The sequence below is a fragment of the Malus sylvestris genome, chromosome 7, assembly GCF_916048215.2.
Source record: "Malus sylvestris chromosome 7, drMalSylv7.2, whole genome shotgun sequence".
NCBI classification, from domain to species: Eukaryota; Viridiplantae; Streptophyta; class Magnoliopsida; order Rosales; family Rosaceae; genus Malus; species Malus sylvestris.
The window spans coordinates 4,835,483-4,856,033 of record NC_062266.1 but is presented as its reverse complement, the minus strand read 5'-3'; the positions used below and the strand labels follow the sequence as shown (position 1 = coordinate 4,856,033).

Here is a 20,551-nt window from a genome sequence, read left to right as displayed (position 1 = left end):
GTAACATGAAGCCAAAGATGAAGGACATTCTCTATTGTAAGGATCTGCATGAGCCAATTGAAGGAGATGCCGCTAAGCCCGATAGCATGTCCGATGCCGAATGGAAGAAGATGAATCGCAAGGCAATTGGCACAATTAGACAATGGGTGGATGATAGTGTTTTTCATCATGTGTCTAATGAAACCAATGCCCGCAAGTTTTGGACGAAGCTTGAGTCCTTGTTCGAGAAGAAGACCCCAGCCAAGAAAGCCTTCTTGATCAAAGAGCTTATCAATGTGAAGTACAAGGATGGTTTAAGTGTAGCAGAACACTTGAACAATTTCCAGAATATCATCATCCAGTTGGCTACTATGAACATGACGATTGAGGATGAGTTGCAAGCGCTCTTGTTACTTGGATTCTTGCCAGATAGTTAGGAAACCTTTGTGGTGAGTGTAAGTAACTCTACTCCTAATGGTGTTCTTACTCTTGATAATGTTAAAAATAGCATGCTTAATGAAGAAACAAGGAGAAAGACTTCTGGCATAGATAGTAGCCAAGTATTTGTCACAGAGAACCGCGGAAGAAGCAAGAATAGATGGCATAAGAGGCTAGGCCACATGCCAAGGTTTTGAAAGGTGAGTTGAATGATGTGGATGACTCATCTCCAGACTTATGGCATAAGAGGCTAGGCCACATGAGCGAGAAAGGCCTACAAGTTCTGGCAAAGAAGTCTCACATTCCATTTGCCAAAGGTATATCGTTAAATTCTTGTGAGCACTGTTTATTCGGAAAACAAATAAGAGTTAGTTTTTCTGTTCCATCTACAAAGAAAGGAAATTTGTTAGATCTTGTTTATTCGAACGTGTGTGGTCCGATGGAAGTCAAGTCACTTGGAAGAAATAAATATTTTGTTACTTATATTGATGATGCTTCACGAAGGGTCTAGGTGTTTTTGTTGAAATCCAAAGGCCAGGTGTTTCAGACATTCTAGGAGTTCCATGCCATAGTGGAGAGGGAAACTGGGAAACCTCTCAAGTAAACCGAGGGCACCCAAACTCGATTTCAAACATCACCAGCCATTCCAAGGAGAACAAAAGGTATAACATCACTCCCTTCATTTTCCTCTACGTTTTATACCTAGATTGGACCCTAAGGTCCATGTTTGCAATCAGTCGGAGCTGGGATAGCTCCGACGTGCACCTTCGACGGGATAGGCCTTTCAGGCCATTTGGAAAACTATCGGGCCTTAGGCCCTTTCAATACCCAAAACTTTTTTTTATATATAATTGTTTTATTTTAATTATTAATTGTTTTAAGTTAAAGGCCTTTGGGCTAAATTAGCTAAGGCCCTAAGGCTTTTTATCAAAAAACCCCAAAACCCTTAGGCTTAAGGCCTTCGGGCCTTTTAAACCAGGGCTCTAAACCCTCTCCTCTAAACCTAGCCCACCTAATTAGCTAAACCCTAAACCCTAATCGGCCCATACCTTTTATGGGAAATATTCCGTCAAGGAATATTTCATTAGACCATCTCCAACCCTTGGGCTAAAAGCCAAATTTTTTAGCCCGGAAAATTTAGCTTTTAGCCCAGAAACATCTTTTCTGCTCCAACCCTGCTACCCTAAAATTTTAGCCCGGAATTATTAAAGAATGAACTTAGGCTAATTTTTTTCTTAAATCAATTTTTAAAAAAAATAAATAAATATGTAGATTATTGTAAATTAATTTTATGAACATTTTAATCTAAAAAAAATTAAATTCCGATAAACATTTGGCATTTAGCCCGGGGGGAAAGCTGGAGGGTATTTGGCCCAGAAATAACATTTGGCATTTAACCTAAAATTTTAACATGGGTTGGAGAGTGTTTGGGGGGGTAATTTGGCTTTTAGCCCAGGTTTGGAGATGATCTTAGAGAATATTCTTTGAAATATTCTAAGGATATTCTGTTGACATATTACGAAATTTATCCGGGATCCTTTTTAGGGTAATTCGATGTTCTGAATTTGTTTCCAACGTCCGTTTTCCCAAATTCAATTGCTATTATATAGTTTTATTAATTGGACTCTTTATATGCTTAGGGGCAATTATAGTGGCGTTTCTGTCTTCGCTAGCTGTGTGACTCTTCGGCGGCGAAGTACTGGGAGTGGACCCCTTCTAAAATTACATGATTGCATAGTTTAATTGCATAAATGAATAGCATGCCTTATGAGTTTATGAACTGATTTTATGTTAAGCATGTTTATGGAATATGTTGTTTATCGTCTCGTTTTTTGTGAGGAATTAATTATTAATCTATATTGAGCTATAGTTTGATATATCGTATTTTCTATAAAAATCATGAACTGGTAGACTATCTGATGGATGATGATAGAATGCTAGAACATGTTTTAGAAACCCCTCTTTATAGTATAGACGATGGATGACTTTATACTATGAAGTGGTTATTTATGAGAGACGTAACTATTTGTGCGTACTTAGTGGACATTATGCCGCCTGGGGCGAGGATCTGGTGTTGGCAGATTGACCGAGAAAAATAATCCCTAGCTACGGGCTAAGGGACACGGAGCAGGCATTGGGTCGGGAGTTGGTAATTTCTAGCTACAGGCGCAGAGACCACGGTGCTGGCATAGGGCCGAGAGTTATATTTATTCAGTGATCTTACTGGCAGCACACCGCGCTTACGAGACGATATGTGAGACGATTGATATTTTGATTTCCGCGATATGTCTTTTGAGATGTTTTTGGCATGCTAGGGTTTTCAGTAAACCTATCACTTATTTTGCTAGCAGTTTTCTTTATATAAAATTTGGGGGTTAGTACATTGATAATTGTTTACTCTATATATATCAACTTGGTCCACTCATGTTTGTTTTGCGCCCTCTTCAGAACTTAGAATCGAGGCATACAGTCCCGGCATCCAGGCATTTCTGCATCGACATCTTCGAGTCCTCTCGGTGTAGAACCCACTCATTTGTTCATTTAATTTTATATTATTTCTTTTGGTGTTCTAGTTAGTTGTATGCTCTGAACACATTCCTTAAATGCACATTCTCTATTCTTTTATATTTATAAGTCTTATCTATCCTTTGTTTTTAGCAATTGCACTAAATAAATGGCTTTCGTCACCCTCGGGTGTTGGTCAGCACGTGCCTACCCTAGTATTCGGGGAATATCAGGATCGGGGCGTGTCAAGTTTAGATAGTATTGTGTGAAACATGGCATACGTCATGAGAAGACAGTTCATGGAACTCCACAACAGAACGGTGTTGCTGAAAGAATGAACCAAACCATCATGGAGAAAGTCAAGTGTATGCTGAGGACTGCAAAGTTATCTAAGCAGTTCTGGGGTGAAGCTGTAAAGACAACCTGCTATTTGATCAACTGATCTCCATCAGTACCATTAGGTCTTGATATTCCAGAGAGAGTATGGATTGGTAATGATGTGTCTTACTCTCATCTGAAGGTGTTTGGTTGCAAAGCTTTTGTGCATGTGCCCAAAAAGCAGAGATCGAAGTTAGACTACAAAGCTACACCGTGCATCTTTCTTGGTTATGGCGGTGAAGATTTTGGTTATAGATTATGGGACCCATACCAGAAGAAATTTATCAAAAGTAGAGACGTGGTTTTTTATGAAGATCAAACAATTGGGGATTCGGAAAAAAAGACACAACCAGATGGCGCAGTTAAAGGAGTTTATCCATTAGCTTCAGATGAAGAAAGTCATGGTGACATCCCTGAAGCAGCTGTTAATGAAGTGTCTGGAGAACCAGATAATGTTGATTAGGGGGAGCCTGATCAAGATGAGCCAGACCATGAAATTGCTGATCAGATTGAGCCTGAATAGCAGATTCAAGAAGACCCCAATCAGGGGAAGCCTCCAGCCCGCAAGAGAATGAAGACCAAGTCAGAAGATCCAGTAGAAGTCGAACACCGTCTACCAAGTATTCTTCATCAGAGTATATCATGTTGACTAATTATGGAGAGCTCGAAACTTATGAAGAGGCCAGAGCTCATAATGATAATGACAGATGGATGAAGGCAATAGAGTCAGAGATGGATTCCTTATTAAAGAATGATACCTATGAGCTGGTGGAGCTTCCAAAGGGGAAAAAAGCATTGAAAAACAAGTGGGTGTTCAAATTGAAAAGAGACTACAACATGACAAGGTACAAGGCTCGTTTGGTTGTCAAAGGTTTTGGTCAAAAGAAATGAGTTGACTTTGATGAGATTTTCCCACCGGTTGTGAAGATGACTTCCATTCGAGTTATCCTTGGTATGGCAACAAGCATAGATCTTGAGCTCGAGTAGTAGACGTTAAAACTGCATTTCTCAATGGCAATTTAGACGAGGAGATATATATAGAGCAACCCAAAGGCTTCGAAGTCAAGGTAAAGAAAATTTGGTGTGCAAGCTCAAGAAAAGCTTATATGGTCTTAAGCAGGCTACGAGACAGTGGAATAAGAAGTTCAACTTATTCATGGTGAGTAATGGGTACAAGAGAACTCATGCTGACTCTTGTGTCTATATCAAACAATTTATAGGAGGTAAATTCATCATTTTATTGCTTTATATTGATGACATGTTGATTGTCTATCAAGATGCTTCTATGATTAAAAAGCTCAAAGAAGAGTTATCTAAGTCATTTAACATAAAGGACTTAGGGTTAGCCAAGCAGATTTTGGGCATGGAGACAATTCGTGACAAAAAAATCCAAGAAGTTGTGGCTGTCACAAGAAAAGTATATTGAACGGGTGCTTGAAAGGTTCAACATGAAAGCAGCCAAACCGGTAAGCTTACCTTTAGCCAATCATATCAAGTTGAGCAAAGAGTTGTGTCAAAAAACATATGAAGAAAAGGAGAAAATGGCAGTTGTTCCCTACTCTTCAGCAGTAAAAAGTATCATGTATGCAATGGTGTGCACACGGCCAGATATTGCTCATGCAATAGGTGTGGTGAGTGATGCGAAATATATAAGCACACAAATTTAACCCTCTTTTTGACAATTGTAGTATAGATGTAAGTAGGGATCGTTCTAAACCGGGGATTAGGAGGGATTGCTAAATCACTTGAAAACTAATTTAAAAACATAAAAACAAAGTTAAAAATGTAAACAAAAGATTTTAAAACAAGAAAGTAAAAGGGGGATTTGAGTTTGGTGAAGTTGAAAGTAAAAACGAATAAACTAAAAACTTAAATAGATTTTAAACAAATTTGGGTTGAATGGATAATGGAAGGCTAGCTAAGGGGTTCTTCTCCACACATGTCTTGCTTGCATACAAAATGATTTCCAATTGCATTTCAATAACTTATTAATTCTCAACGCCCCAAATTAACCGTGAATTGCACTAATTAACCCTCAGTTTTTCCACAAGTTATTGGGTTGGATGATTGCATACGACAACCCAAAACATTCCCTACAAGTTCCCTACATGAATTGCATAATAGAGATACAAGCAAGAATCATTAAGTTCTATGAAAAACATAAGCATTGACGAGGCACTCGTTACTATGATTTGCATGAAACTTATGCCAAGGATTTACTTAACGTGATTGTGACTAGCAACCTTCACTACTTGTGAATATAAGTTCATAACGATTAGGTGAAATTCCCTTATACTCTAGCATCATATTTATGCATGCAAACTAAGTATGCATCCCTAATCAACATACATAAACATGTTATCAATCAAATAGATAAGTAAATCGAATTCATAACTTATGAAACGCAATTAAAAGTAATCAAATCATATTGCAAGCATTAACATGGTTTCGAATCCCCCCCTAGCCAAGGGGGGTTTAGTTCCTCATTATTACAAAACAAAGATAAACAAATTTAAACATTGAAAAACAAAGGAAAGAAAGCACCTAAACGTTCCAACGATCCATGTTGGATAGCAAGTGCGTCTAAGGACTTTTCTCCTTCTCTTTGCCGCAACAACAAGGTTGGAATGATGTTGAAGGGTTGGTTATTTGGAGGAATGGATGGGAAGGGGTTTAGATATGTAGGAGAGGCAAGGAAAGGCTTGGAGAATGGTTAATTTCTGGATGATTTGAATGAGGTTGATGCCATGGTATTTATAGGAAGAGGATGGACTTGTTTAACACAAAATGTTGGTGGAATTGAGTAGGTGAGCATGGCAAAGAGTGGGAATTGTTGGTGGGTTAGGTATTGAGTCATCCACTCACATGTCATGGTTAGCTAAGCATTGCATCATCCACTCACATGTCATGGTGAGCTAAGCATTGCATCATTACTCAAATTTCTGGTGGAGGTGGAAGTAAAAGCCACGGCATTGATGTGTTTTGAGTGAAGTTTTGGCCAATCCTTCTAGAAATTTATCCCTTCTTGCAACTTGTATTTGTTTCACCAGATTTTTAGCATGTTCTTAGCCTCTTTTGTCTTCAAATTCGTCCATCCATCTTGCTCATATCATATGTAATCCATTCCAAGCTCAAAACTGCTCCAAAATGCACCAAAATGCACTTTCTTGCTACCTTAGCCCTTTGGACCTACAAACACACGAAAATGGCTTAAAGTACTAAAATAACTAAGAACTAATAACGTAAATGCAAGAAAACTAGTTAACTAAGTCGCATAAATATGCGTCTATCAGTGAGCAGGTTTCTCTCTAATCTAAGGAAGGATCACTGGGAAGCTATTACGTGGATTCTCAGATATTTGAAGGGGACTTCTAAGATGTGCTTGTGCTTTGGCGATTCCAAACCAATCTTGGAAGGATTTACAGATGCTGACCTAGGAGGTGACCTGGATGGTAGAAAATCTACGTATAGGTACTTGTTTACTTTTGCAGGGGGAGCCGTCTCATGGCAATCCAAGATGCAAAAGTGTGTTGCTTTGCCCACAACTGAGGCTGAATATATAGCCGCTACAGAAGCATGCAAGGAGTTGTTGTGGCTGAAGCAGTTTCTCCAAGAGTTGGGTTTGAAGCAAAGTGATTATGGCGTTTATTGTGATAGTCAGAGTGCTCTGGATTTGAGCAAGAACACGACATATCATTCACGCACCAAGCATATTGATATTCGTTATCACTGGATTAAAGATGTTATCGAGAACAAGTTGCTACAGTTGAAAAAGATTCATATTGATAATAATTCCTCAGACATGTTGACAAAGGTAGTCATAAAATCAAAGTTGGAATTCTGCATTAAGGCTGTTGGGATGGACTCCAAGTAACTTGGAGTCATGATCGGAATTCCTCCCTCATGTACTGGAGGGGAAGATTGTTGGTATATGGTCCAGCCCATAATAAATTATTATGTTCTAGATTATTCTAGTAAGTAAGTGAGGTGGCTGGAGCATGGTAAAATCAAATTAAGCTAAGAACTTTGGGTTTTGTAAATGTTGTGTAATTAAATTATTCATATTATCAATTAATTTTGAGCAAATACTTCTGGGTAGTTGTTAATTTCCCTCAATATTTGATAATAATTAAATTAAAGCTGAGAACTTTGTATTTTGTTCATTACCTACCGTAGATTTTATTTGACAGAGAAAATGTAGTTTCCTTGATATTATTCATGTTTTTTTTTTCTTTCAGATCGCGTTGTAATGGGTCTCTTTGGAAAAACAATTCTTAAGATTAATTGTGAGGTTTGTTCTTATATGGTACATGAGTGTTTTTATAATTCTTTTGCACAGTTGTTAGCATTTGTAGTTGTGATTGGTGTTGTCCTACATGTTTGGCTTGAAGAAATAAAACACTACTTTTGATAAACCATATTAAGAGTGAAGGAATCTCCTTTTGACGTGGTCATGTTGGAGTACATTTCTACTAACTTACACTATGGAAATTCATGGACTCTTTTACTTGCCCCTTTTTATATGTATTTGTTAATTACATGATAAAGTTTTCAACCTGTCGCATCGCGCGAGCATGAATCCTAGTACAAAACTAAAGAGCAAGTATCAACTATTCAACTATTCAAGCATGTATTTAACTGGGTTTTTCGTTTTTAATTAATGTTTCCGTCTTTTATGCAAATTTTACATATATGGTTCACAATGGACTAGTAATACTATGGTTCAAATTCGTCTTTGGCGAGAATCGAACCTAAGGCATCTCACTTACAACTTAAAAGTGAAAATAGATAATACTAGATCATAGTACTAAATGGCAAACCAATCATTAACGTAGCATATAATGTTGTGTTAATTATTTATGCAAATCGTCAATTCCACTAAAAATGAAGACAACAAACATGAAGAAGATGTTATTTATGCCATCAATATTTTGTAGATATCGTGAGTACTGTATGACATCTATATTTTATATCAATTCGTCTATATAGTGTTACTGACGTGGAGTTGATATTGGATTGTTATATTGTCATTCACGTCGTTTGTATAGGGCTTCTTGATTTGCACCCCAAAATGCCGGCAAATTTGCCGCGGATCATAGAAGCCCAGGTCTCTTTTATCCCAACCAACCCAACCGTTTTAGACCCTCGGCCATAAAAGCCCAAATTATGCCCTTTTTTATATCCTCTTTTAGATCATTCTCTTTCTCCTGTTGTGTAGGCTGAAATCTTGTTTATTGGGCATTAGACTTTTGCAGTACCAAGACGACCCAAGATTTGCCATAGAGTAAAACAAGTAGCCCAATGGTCTGCTCTTCATCAACACATTAAATAGAACTCACCAAAATAACTACTTTTCTTTTATTAATTAGGATTTCCTTTGTTCAATTTTCTTTGTGCTTAACCAAGAGTAGGATTCATGTTTATACATGAATTTAAATGTCAAATTTAAGGATTGTTTGATAACTATTTCATTTTTAATTTTTACCTTTTGTTTTCATTTTTCTTAGCTAAAAGAATGAAAAATGAAAACAAAATGGCTATTAAACCGCCATAAATTAACCATTCAAATACTTAGCAAGGTTTGCCACCAGAACCATTGATGCTCTCTCTCCTGAAATGGGCCGTTCATCACTTAGTCTAAATATAGAGGCACTTTATTCTTTTCTCTATCCACCATTATTTTTCTATCTAATCATTGTATCGAATAAATTAAGAAGCAAAATTAGAAATAACAAACCTACAACACACTTATCAATGTCATGGGTAATCTAGGGGGCCGTTTGTTTGACAGGACTAGGGAGGACTGGACTGGACTAGATTATAGTCCCTTGTTTGGTTTGTAGCAGGATTAGTTTTAATGACCTTAGGTCGGACTCGCTCGGATTATTCACCTCCTTACGCGTTCTTAACGAGGAACCCCAGTTTCGGGAGGACTCGTAAGCCCTGAGAGAAAGCCGCGAGAGAGTCACTCATCCAAGAACCTACGTCGCTCGTCCTCATCGCTGCGTCTTCCCTCATCGTCGTCCTTGCCCTGCTCCCTCATCGTCATCTTCCTCATTCTGATCTCTGCGCCTTCCCTCATCTGCATCTGGTCGCCCTCATCTGCTCCGACTTGTCTGGTAAACTTCGCATCTTCACTTTATTTCGTCAATTTGTTTTGCAGATCGTGGTATTACTGAGCTTCATTTGATTTTGTTGTTTTGGGTTTGAGAAATTTTCAATGATAGACCTCTGCACTTGAACAAATTAGGGTTTTGATTTTTAGGTCAAATTAAGATTAGAATTTGGGGTTTTCATATTTCAACTTTTCTTTCAAATCCTCAGGTAGTAAAAACCGCCATCACAAAATTTGCTCAGTGATGAAATCTAAGCCCTGAAATTTTGTTTCTTTTCGCGTTTTCTGAATTGGGTTTTTTGATTTTTCGGGTTTTGATGCTTTGCTTGTTTGGATTTTGTGAAGCAATTTCGTGTCTGGGTTTCACAAGAGGCAGAAGAAGAGGAGAAGGGAAGCTGAGCAGAAGCAAGGAGAGGCATTGCGGCGGAAACGTCTCAAGCTGTGCAAAAAGGTTGAATTTTGTGGCTGTTTTTTGGCCGTTTGATTGCCTATTTTGCATAATGTATAGCTTGTTTACCACTCATTGGATTTTGATAGTTGGTTGATTTGGTTTTTAATCTCATTGTTGCGAAAAGTTGGTGTCTTTGCAAGAGGAATTACATTGAATTATGTTACTACTCTTTGGATTTTGTGAGTGATTTTTATATATACCCCGATTTTGTATATATAAATTGGTACAAGTTATTTGGTTCTTCAAATATTGGCTGCCTTTCAATGTTTAGAACTAACCCAACTTAAATAATGAATAATTTCTCTTTAGTTCTTGAGTGCCCTGCCTTTCTTTCATCTGGATCGTAGAACAGAATATTAGGATATGGCCTTCTCAGAATCTAGAATATGTTTCTAGCACAGTGGATGTTTTCAGGATTTTGTTTTACCTCCACCATGTGCCATCAACAAGTTTATTAGTATAAACGTGTAGGATATGTAATCTATGTTCTGTTATCTGCCACTTTAAATCTTACTTCATTTTGTTTGTATTCGGTTTTAATTATTATGCGTTCAATTGTTCCAGGGGAATTCTATATCGACTACAAAGTACAACTTCATTACATTTTTGCCGAAAGGACTCTTTGAACAGGTAATTCACGGGCCTTCAATGAATTTGATTTTAGTTTTCAATCAATCTGCTTGCTGATGCAGTTCGAAGCTTATCTGATTTTTTGTGATAAAGTGTAGTTATATCATTTTGCTATGCGTTATGCATAAACAAATTGACTAGAGTGTATGTATGCAGTGTGTATGTATGCAGTGTGTGTGTGTAGTGTAGTTATATCATTTTATTTTGTCATGGTCCTAAGAAGTTGTTACACTGCCAGTGTGTATGTATGCAGTGTGTGTGTGTAGTGTATGTAGTGTGTGTGTGTAGTGTATGTAGTGTGTGTATGTATGTACTGTGTTTGCAGTGTGTATGTATGCAGTGTATGTGTGTAGTGTGTTTGCAGTGTGTGTGTGCAGGGTGTATGCAGTGTGTATGTATGCAGTGTGTGTGTGTAGTGTATGTAGTGTGTGTAGTGTATGTAGTGTGTGTATATGTGTAGTGTTTGCAGTGTGTGTGTGTAGTGTGTTTGCAGTGTGTGTGTGTAGGGTGTATGCAGTGTGTGTGTACTTGCAGGGTGTGTGTGTAGTGTATGTTTGCAGTGTGTATGTATGCAGTGTGTGTGTGTAGTGTGTTTGCAGCGTATGTTTGCAGTGTGTATGTATGCAGTGTGTGTGTGTAGTGTGTTTGCAGTGTGTGTGTGCAGGGTGTATGTAGTGTGTGTGTACTTGCAAGGTGTGTGTGTAGTGTATGTTTGCAGTGCGTATGTATGCAGTGTGTGTGTGTAGTGTGTTTGCAGTGTGTATGTATGCAGTGTGTGTGTGTAGTGTGTTTGCAGTGTGTGTGTGCAGGGTGTATGCAGTGTGTATGTGTAGTGTATGTAGTGTGTGTATATGTGTAGTGTTTGCAGTGTGTATGTATGCAGTGTGTGTGTGTAGTGTGTTTACAGTGTGTGTGTGCAGGGTGTATGCAGTGTGTGTGTACTTGCAGGGTGTGTGTGTAGTGTATGTTTGCAGTGTGTATGTATGCAGTGTGTGTGTGTAGTGTGTTTGCAGTGTGTGTGTGCAGGGTGTATGCAGTGTGTATGTATGCAGTGTGTGTGTGTAGTGTATGTAGTGTGTGTAGTGTATGTAGTGTGTGTATATGTGTAGTGTTTGCAGTGTGTATGTATGCAGTGTGTGTGTGTAGTGTGTTTGCAGTGTGTATGTATGCAAGGTGTATGCAGTGTGTGTGTACTTGCAGGGTGTGTGTGTAGTGTATGCAGTGTGTGTGTGTAGTGTATGTAGTGTGTGTATGCACTGTATGCAGTGTGTGTATGTATGTATGCAGTGTGTGTATGTATGTATGCAGTGTGTGTGTGTACTTGGTTTATAACCATGATATTACAATGTGAATGTTTTGTATTGTGTAGGGTTGATGCTGAATTGCAATTTTTTGTGGTTGTTGGTTGCAGAGAAGAGGAGCATAAACGGAAGGCTAAGGCTAAGGCTACTGCATTACAGGTGTCCTTTAATTTCCCTTTTCACATGCAATGCCTAGCAATGATAGCAATCCTCATACTAGTGTTCTTAGACACATGTTTATAGATGTATAAGAGTAGAACATTTTGAATATGATGCCTCGGGTTAATGAATTTTTTTTTTTTTCAACGCCACCTGTATATTTGTTGCCTCGGGTTAATGAAAACTTTTTTTTTTTCAACGCCACCTGTATATTTGTTGCCTCGGGTTAATGAAAACTTTTTTTTTTCAACGCCACCTGTATATTTGTTGCCTCGGGTTAATGAAAACTTTTTTTTTTCAACGCCACCTGTATATTTGTTGCCTCGGGTTAATGAAAACTTTTTTTTTTTCAACGCCACCTGTATATTTGTTGCCTCGGGTTAATGAAAACTTTTTTTTTCAACGCCACCTGTATATTTGTTGCCTCGGGTTAATGAAAACTTTTTTTTTTTTCAACACCACCTGTATATTTGTTGCCTCGGGTTAATGAAAACTTTTTTTTTTTCAACGCCACCTGTATATTTGTTGCCTCGGGTTAATGAAAACTTTTTTTTTTTCAACGCCACCTGTATATTTGTTGCCTCGGGTTAATGAAAACTTTTTTTTTTTCAACGCCACCTGTATATTTGTTGCCTCGGGTTAATGAAAACTTTTTTTTTTTCAACGCCACCTGTATATTTGTTGCCTCGGGTTAATGATCTAGTTAATTTGTTTTTTGTTTTTTGTTTTGTTTGGATAGATATGGATCGAAGGAAGCTTTTATTGATCTTATTGTTAGAGATGTCTTATTTGGAGACAATTTGTATTTGTACGATTCTTGTGGTGATGATGCTACGTGACAAACAGAGACATGTTGAACGACCCACATTGACTAACCGTTCACTTATTAGACGAGAGATTAGTTTGTGTTATCTGAATGGTATAATAGGGAATACTGATACTGAATGTGTCAACGAATTGAGAATGGATAGAAGGACTTTTGGCATATTATGCGACTTACTTCGTCAAGATGGTAGGGTAAAAACTGATGGTTTGGTGTCTGTAGAGGAACAGGTGTGTATGACTTTACAAATATTAGCACATCATACTAAGAATCGTAGTGTTGGCGGTAGATTTTATAGGTCGGGAGAGACTATAAGTAGGTATTTCAATAGCGTATTGCAAGGAATTTTGCGATTACAAGGTATCCTACTAAAAGTCCCCCAGCCTGTGCCTATTGATTCTACAGATCCTAGGTGGCGATGTTTTAAGGTATGATGAGAAATTTTTTTCATTTTCCCTAAGCTTTAACTCTTCATTCCCTTTGTATAAATTAACAAAAACTTTTTTATTTTTTATTTTTAAGAAATGCTTGGGAGCATTGGATGGAACACACATTGATGTGCATGTACCTGAAATTGACAAATCAAGATACCGAACAAGAAAGGGTCGAGTCGCAACTAATGTGTTAGGTGTGTGTTCAGGAGATATGCAGTTCATATATGTGTTTCCGGGGTGGGAGGGTTCCGCATCAGACTCTAGAGTGCTACATGATGCAATTAGTAGGCCTAATGGTTTTAAGGTACCAGCGGGTAAGACTATTACTTAGTCTCAACTTTGTAAGTTAGGTTTAGTTCTGTTTGTCAACTACAAAACACTAATAAGGTCTGTTTTTTTTTTCATTAGGTTGTTATTACCTTGTAGATGGTGGTTATACAAATGGTGAAGGATTCCTTGCACCCTATAGAGGAATACCTTATCATTTATCTGAATGGGAGGGACGAACACCTTCTAATAAGGAAGAATATTTTAACATGAAGCATTCTAAGGCAAGGAATGTAATTGAACGCTGTTTTGGCTTGCTAAAAGGAAGGTGGTCGATACTAAGGAGTCCATCTTACTATCCGATAAGGACACAAGGTCGAATAATTACCGCTTGTTGCCTACTACACAATCTTATTAGGCAAGAGATGTCTGTAGATCCAATGGAGAATTTGCCAATAATAGAAGATGGACAAAATACAGAAGAAGGTGAATATGTTGGTAGTGTTCAAACATCGGACCAGTGGACTGCAATGAGGAATGATATGGCTCAGGAAATGTATAATGAGTGGAGAGCAATTAGGAACCAGCAACCGAACTAGCTATATGTGTTAATGATAACATTTTATTTTAGTATTCCTTTTTATCATGCATTTGTTAGATATTAGCACAATGATTGGATGGTATGCAAATTAATTGGATATTATGCAAGTTGATTGGATATTATGCAAGTTGATTGGATATTATGCAAATTGATTATTTGTATGGTATTTTCCTTCATTAAAATATTTTTTGTTTAGGTATGGATAACGAAAATTTTTTGAATGCTACTCAAGAGCCAAAAGGAAGAAGGCGTAAATGGGAAGCATTTGAGGAAGAAGTATTACTCGGAGTTCTTGACGATTTTGTTGCTCGGAAGCAACGGTGTGACACCGGTGCTTTCAAACAAGGTACTTTGGTTGAAATAGCAAAAGCTGTCAATGTTTTATGTCCTCATTCAAATATAAAGGCAAATCCACATATTGAGTCCAAGTTGAAGAAATGGAAAAAAACATATAGTATGGTCGTTGACATGATAAACACAAGTGGATTTGCATGGAATGATGTCAAAAAGTGCGTTGAAGTTGACAGTGATGACGCATGGCAAACTTATGTGCAGGTTCATATCCTATTTTATTTATGCATTAGTTATATTCTTGCTGCTATATTTGTTACGCATGCTAAATTTTAGTTTTGCTATGTTGATATAATCTTAGAGAAATAAAGAAGCCGATGGATGGAGAAGCAAACCTTTTCCACTGTTTGATAGATTTGCATATATATTTGGAAAAGATCGGGCTACGGGTAATGTAGCCGAAACCCCTGCTCAAATGGTGGAGGAACAAAGTCATGATCATGTTGGTGAAAGTGATATTGGAGGTGATAATTTTGTTTCTTCAATGAACCAACAAAGCCAACAAAGCACCCCATCTGAAAATAGCCAAAGAAAGAGGAAAAGAGCTGTGGGAAGTTCAAGTGATGGAACCGAGGCAATTATCAGTGGACTGAAAGATTTTTATGTTGAAAGTGGGAAGAGGATGCAAATGGTAACTGAAGCTTTAGTTCAAGGTACTGCAGATCATACTGACATAGCTAATGAACTTGAAGCAATGGGTCTCTCTCCTATGGATCAAATTGATGCATTGTCTCTTATTTTGGATAAACCAAAAAATGTGGGAGTGTTCAGGGCAATCAAACCGGAACTCAAGAAAGTGTTCGTCCAAAGGCTTTTAAGCGACAACGCAAGCGGATGAGGATTTTGGCTAATGTTAACATGGATGTATTTTATTAACGTTAACATGGATGTATTTTATTAATCATACAATCTTATGTTATGACTTATAACTTAGCTTTGCACTAGTATTTTGGCTTATGTTAACTAGCCATTTTGTAAATTATGGAGATCTATTTTAGCTAATGTTAACTAATGTTAACTAGGATTTTCTAAATTATGGAGATCTTATGTACTTGTATTTGTTGAAGTTGCATGTATTGGCCACTATTATTTTTCTTCTGTTGGGTGATAGAGTTTAAATCAAGCTACATTTGCAAATTAAACCCAATTCTATTAGCAGGTAATAGAAACAAAACAATTGTCAATTTTTTTTAAGATTCATAATATACATGGTAAAAATATGCTCCAATTAACCCATATCATGAGATTTGTAGCTTTACTCTATTACACAATGGCAAAAATTTGTAGTCCTAGTCTAAGCAAACACAAATCTGGTGAACAGTACTGTTTTTCTTATCCTGCTTCTTAGTCCGAGACTGCACCAAACGCTTCACTAAGTTAGTCCAGCTTAGTCCAGTCTAAGCCAGTCCAGCTTAGTCCCGGCAGCTAGTCCAGTCCGAGACAGTCCGGCGCAACAAACGCACCCTAGATGTTTTATTAGGAAAACTAATGAAAATGGTTTGAAAACTTTGAGTTTTAATGATAAGGACAAAATAAAGGGTAAAGTGAATAGTATCAAGTTTGACTTTTTAGTGTAAAAATATAATTTTTCATTAAAGTGAACAGGTAGACTTTTCGTTAAAACTCCCTATTTTATTTCCGTCTATTTTTGCATCTATAACTATGTGATGAAGAGAAGTTTTTGTAGCACTGCGCTATTGAGACAACTAACACGTACTGTGGGACTAGCGTAGGTCAAGTGGGATAAAACTACGATGATGTTATATTTTTGATAGGCACATTATAGATGACATGGTCGAGTGTCGCTACCCAAATTATCATTCCAAGTAATTTCTAAATGGGTAGAGTTGTAATTGAATTTTGTTATGCTATATGTCCAAGTGTTTGTCCTCTCTTAATTCGTTGGGGGTTCGAATGATTTTTTTGTAAGGATGATTTTTAAATGAAGAATAAGAAATTGAAAGGTTCTCTTTATAAAATTAATACAATGAATATACATCATTCGTAAGGATTGAAATATGTGCGTTTTCCTACTTAAAAATGCAAGTATTATTCCTAATCCGAATAAGTCTATCTATGTCTGTAAACCTAACAACTACTTCATAGCCTTTTTTTTTAATATCTTCATAGCCTTAAACAAGCCCCAATGGCTTGCTCTAATTGGATTAGGTTTTCAATTTTCTAAATTTCTAATTCCGACACTTGTCTTTTTGTAAGAGTTGCTCAGTCTCTCGTTATTATGTTAGGGTGCGTTTGTTGCGCCGGACTGTCTCGGACTGGACTAGCTGCAGGGACTAAGCTGGACTGGCTTAGACTGGACTAAGTTGGACTAACTTAGTGAAGCGTTTGGTGTAATGTCGGACTAAGAAGCAGGATAAGAAAAACAGTACTGTTCACCAGATTTGTGTTTGCTTAGACTAGGACTACAAATTTTTGCCATTGTGTAATATGATGCGAAATATATAAGCACACAAATTAACCCTCTTTTTGACAATTGTAGTATAGATGTAAGTAGGGTATCGTTCTAGGCCGGGGATTAGGAGGGATTGCTAATCTATTCTAAATTAATTTAAAAATATTAAACAAGACTCAAGGACACAAAACTAGGCTAAAAACTCTAATAACTCGAAACACACTTAGAATGACTCAAAATAATGAAAACAATCAAATTAGACACTAGGAATTGAAATGGACGGAAATTGAATTAAAAGACTAACAACAATGAAAACTAACTAAATAATATAATTTAATAATGGGGGGGTTTGGTTTTGACGAGAAGTAAATTAAACTTAAATAAATTACAGAATTGACAAAAGCATGAAATTAAGGTGAAAGGATAGGTGACGGACTAGCTAGAGGGTTCTTCTCCACACATGATACATATGCAACCTAAATTGATTTTCAGTTGTTCTTTCAATAAATTGTAAATCTCAACGCCCCAAATTAACCGTGAATTGCACTAATTAACCCTAAGTTTTTCCACAAGTTATTGGGTTGGATGATTGCATACGACAACCCAAAACATTCCCTACAAGTTCCCTACATGAATTGGATAATAGAGATACAAGCAAGAATCATTAAGTTCTATGAAAAACATAAGCATTGACGAGGCACTCGTTACTATGATTTGCATGAAACTTATGCCAAGAATTTACTTAACGTGATTGTGACTAGCAACCTTCACTACTTGTGAATATAAGTTCATAACGATTAGGTGAAACTCCCTTATATTCTAACGTCAAATTCATGCATGTAAATTAAGTATGCATTCTTAATCGACATACAAAAATAAGCTATCAATCAAGCAGTTAAGCAAATTAAATCACAACTCAGAAATCACAACTGAAGGTAATCAATTCATATTACAAATATATTCATGGTTTTGAATTAACCTCTAGCCAAAATAAATTTAGTTACACATTATTAAAACAGAAATAAAATATAAGTTTGGAAAGATTTAACCGAAAGAGAAGGCAGCTTTGCTCCTTCTGTTTTTCTCCCTGCTCTCTGCCTTGCTCTCTCCCCGCGCCTTTTGTTCCTCGTTCCTCTGACCTCTGACCTGCCTCTCTTTGCTCTCCTGTCCGTGCCTCTCTTCTCTTTCTCGTTGCAAAGGCAGCTTTTCTTCTCTCCCCTGGCGCTGTGCTCCTGTCCTCCTCTTATTCTTCTTTCATATATTTTTTTATTCCTTTTTCTTCCCAGCCAGGCAGCTAAGCTGCTTCTTTCTTCTTTTGTTTCTGTTCTCCTCTCCCTTGTCCGAGTCTTCCTTTCCTCTGTCCAAAAAAATATCCTCTTATCATTCCTTTCTTTTTCTTTTCTCTTTCTTTTCCTTTTTTTATTTCTTTTCTTATCTTCTGCCGTGCATTTTCTTCTCCCTTCACAACATGAATCATGATGATGTTTCAAACATCATCATGACTTATCATTATTATTATTTTTTAATTTAATTTAAAAGCTGATCTACACAGACAGTTTTGACGAATTTATTACATAAAATTTCACTTGTTCTATTTTTATTTTCTTTGCATAACAAATCCTATAAACACAAAAATAACGTAAATAGCTCAAAAATATAAGGAACTAACTAAGAAAAAACGAGTGAATTCGAAGTAAAAATATATATAAATATGATCCGATCATAATAGAGTAATGCTACAAATCTCATGATATGGGTTAATTGGAGCATATTTTTGCCATGTATATTATGAATCTTAAAAAAAATTGACAATTGTTTTGTTTTTATTACCTGCTAATAGAATTGGGTTTAATTTGCAAATGTAGCTTGATTTAAACTCTATCACCCAGCAGAAGAAAAATAATAGTGCCCAATACATGCAACTTCAACAAATACAAGTACATAAGAAGATCTCCATAATTTAGAAAATCCTAGTTAACATTAGTTAACATTAGCCAAAATAGATCTCCATAATTTACAAAATGGCTAGTTAACATAAGCCAAAATACTAGTGCAAAGCTAAGTTATAAGCCATAACATAAGATTGTATGATTAATAAAATACATCCATGTTAACATTAATAAAATACATCCATGTTAACATTAGCCAAAATCCTCATCCGCTTGCGTTGTCGCTTAAAAGCCTTTGGACGAACACTTTCTTGAGTTCCGGTTTAATTGCCCTGAACACTCCCACATTTTTTGGTTTATCCAAAATAAGAGACAATGCATCAATTTGATCCATAGGAGAGAGACCCATTGCTTCAAGTTCATTAGCTATGTCAGTATGATCTGCAGTACCTTGAACTAAAGCTTCAGTTACCATTTGCATCCTCTTCCCACTTTCAACATAAAAATCTTTCAGTCCACTGATAATTGCCTCGGTTCCATCACTTGAACTTCCCACAGCTCTTTTCCTCTTTCTTTGGCTATTTTCAGATGGGGTGCTTTGTTGGCTTTGTTGGTTCATTGAAGAAACAAAATTTTCACCTCCAATATCACTTTCACCAACATGATCATGACTTTGTTCCTCCACCATTTGAGCAGGGGTTTCGGCTACATTACCCGTAGCCCGATCTTTTCCAAATATATATGCAAATCTATCAAACAGCGGAAAAGGTTTGCTTCTCCATCCATCGGCTTCTTTATTTCTCTAAGATTATATCAACATAGCAAAACTAAAATTTAGCATGCGTAACAAATATAGCAGCAATAATATAACTAATGTATAAATAAAATAGGATATGAACCTGCACATAAGTTTGCCATGAGTCATCACTGTCAACTTCAACGCACTTTTTGACATCATTCCATGCAAATCCACTTGTGTTTATCATGTCAACGACCATACTATATGTTTTTTTCCATTTCTTCAACTTGGACTCAATATGTGGATTTGCCTTTATATTTGAATGAAGATATAAAACATTGACAACTTTTGCTATTTCAACCAAAGTACCTTGTTTGAAAGCACCGGTGTCACACCGTTGCTTCCGAGCAACAAAATCCTCAAGAACTCCTAGTAATACTTCTTCCTTAAATGCTTCCCATTTACGCCTTCTTCCTTTTGGCTCTTGAGTAGCATTCAAAATATTTTCGTTATCCATACCTAAACAAAAAATATTTTAATGAAGGAAAATACCATACAAATAATCAATTTGCATAATATCCAATCAACTTGCATAATATCCAATTAATTTGCATACCATCCAATCATTGTGCTAATATCTAACAAATGCATGATAAAAAGGAATACTAAAATAAAATGTTATCATTAACACATATAGCTAGTTCGGTTGCTGGTTCCTAATTGCTCTCCACTCGTTATACATTTCCTGAGCCATGTCATTCCTCTTTGCAGTCCACTGGTCAGATGTTTGAACACTACCAACATATTCACCTTATTCTGTATTTTGTCCATCTTCTATTATTGGCAAATTCTCCATTGGATCTACAGACATCTCTTGCCTAATAAGTTTGTGTAGTAGGCAACAAGCGGTAATTATTCGACCTTGTGTCCTTATCGGATAGAAAGATGGACTCCTTAGTATCGACCACCTTCCTTTTAGCAAGCCAAAACAGCGTTCAATTACATTCCTTGCCTTAGAATGCTTCATGTTAAAATATTCTTCCTTATTAGAAGGTGTTCGTCCCTCCCATTCAGATAA

At 36.8% G+C, this 20,551-nt stretch overlaps 2 protein-coding genes and 1 long non-coding RNA gene across 4 annotated transcripts; 2 read left to right on the top strand and 1 right to left on the bottom strand.

The window, feature by feature from the left end:
- The first annotated feature begins 9,444 nt into the window (after nucleotides 1-9,444).
- Nucleotides 9,445-15,498, top strand: LOC126627884 (uncharacterized). Of its 2 annotated transcripts, none has more exons than XR_007625160.1 (5): nucleotides 9,445-9,866; nucleotides 10,431-10,496; nucleotides 11,908-11,956; nucleotides 14,314-14,636; nucleotides 14,734-15,498. XR_007625160.1 is itself a non-coding variant. In XM_050297456.1 (5 exons), exons 4-5 carry the CDS (start codon nucleotides 14,280-14,282, stop codon nucleotides 15,268-15,270), a joined length of 894 nt encoding a protein of 297 aa, XP_050153413.1. In that variant the 5' UTR covers nucleotides 9,445-9,866; nucleotides 10,431-10,496; nucleotides 11,908-11,956; nucleotides 14,278-14,279; the 3' UTR covers nucleotides 15,271-15,498. The 2 variants fall into 2 exon arrangements, 1 of the variants encoding a protein (XP_050153413.1); XM_050297456.1 differs by having other exon boundaries at nucleotides 14,278-14,636.
- On the bottom strand, nucleotides 11,903-12,918 carry LOC126627886 (uncharacterized). Its single transcript, XR_007625161.1, has 3 exons — nucleotides 12,419-12,918; nucleotides 12,264-12,315; nucleotides 11,903-12,161 (listed from the first exon to the last, which is right to left on the bottom strand). It is a non-coding gene; the product is annotated as an uncharacterized LOC126627886 (long non-coding RNA).
- Nucleotides 13,369-14,229, top strand: LOC126627885 (protein ALP1-like). The gene is made up of 2 exons (XM_050297458.1): nucleotides 13,369-13,527; nucleotides 13,622-14,229. The coding sequence occupies exons 1-2, from the start codon at nucleotides 13,425-13,427 to the stop codon at nucleotides 14,077-14,079; spliced, it is 561 nt and encodes a 186-aa protein (XP_050153415.1). The 5' UTR covers nucleotides 13,369-13,424; the 3' UTR covers nucleotides 14,080-14,229.
- Nucleotides 15,499-20,551: the final 5,053 nt, after the last annotated feature.

Coding starts and splice junctions, on each gene's coding strand:
- LOC126627884 (XM_050297456.1), top strand. CDS start 14,280: ATGGATAACGAAAATTTTTTGAATGCTACTCAAGAGCCAAAAGGAAGA. Junction 14,637..14,733: donor CATGGCAAACTTATGTGCAG/GTTCATATCCTA, acceptor ATATAATCTTAG/AGAAATAAAGAAGCCGATGG.
- LOC126627885 (XM_050297458.1), top strand. CDS start 13,425: ATGCAGTTCATATATGTGTTTCCGGGGTGGGAGGGTTCCGCATCAGAC. Junction 13,528..13,621: donor TGGTTTTAAGGTACCAGCGG/GTAAGACTATTA, acceptor TTTTTTCATTAG/GTTGTTATTACCTTGTAGAT.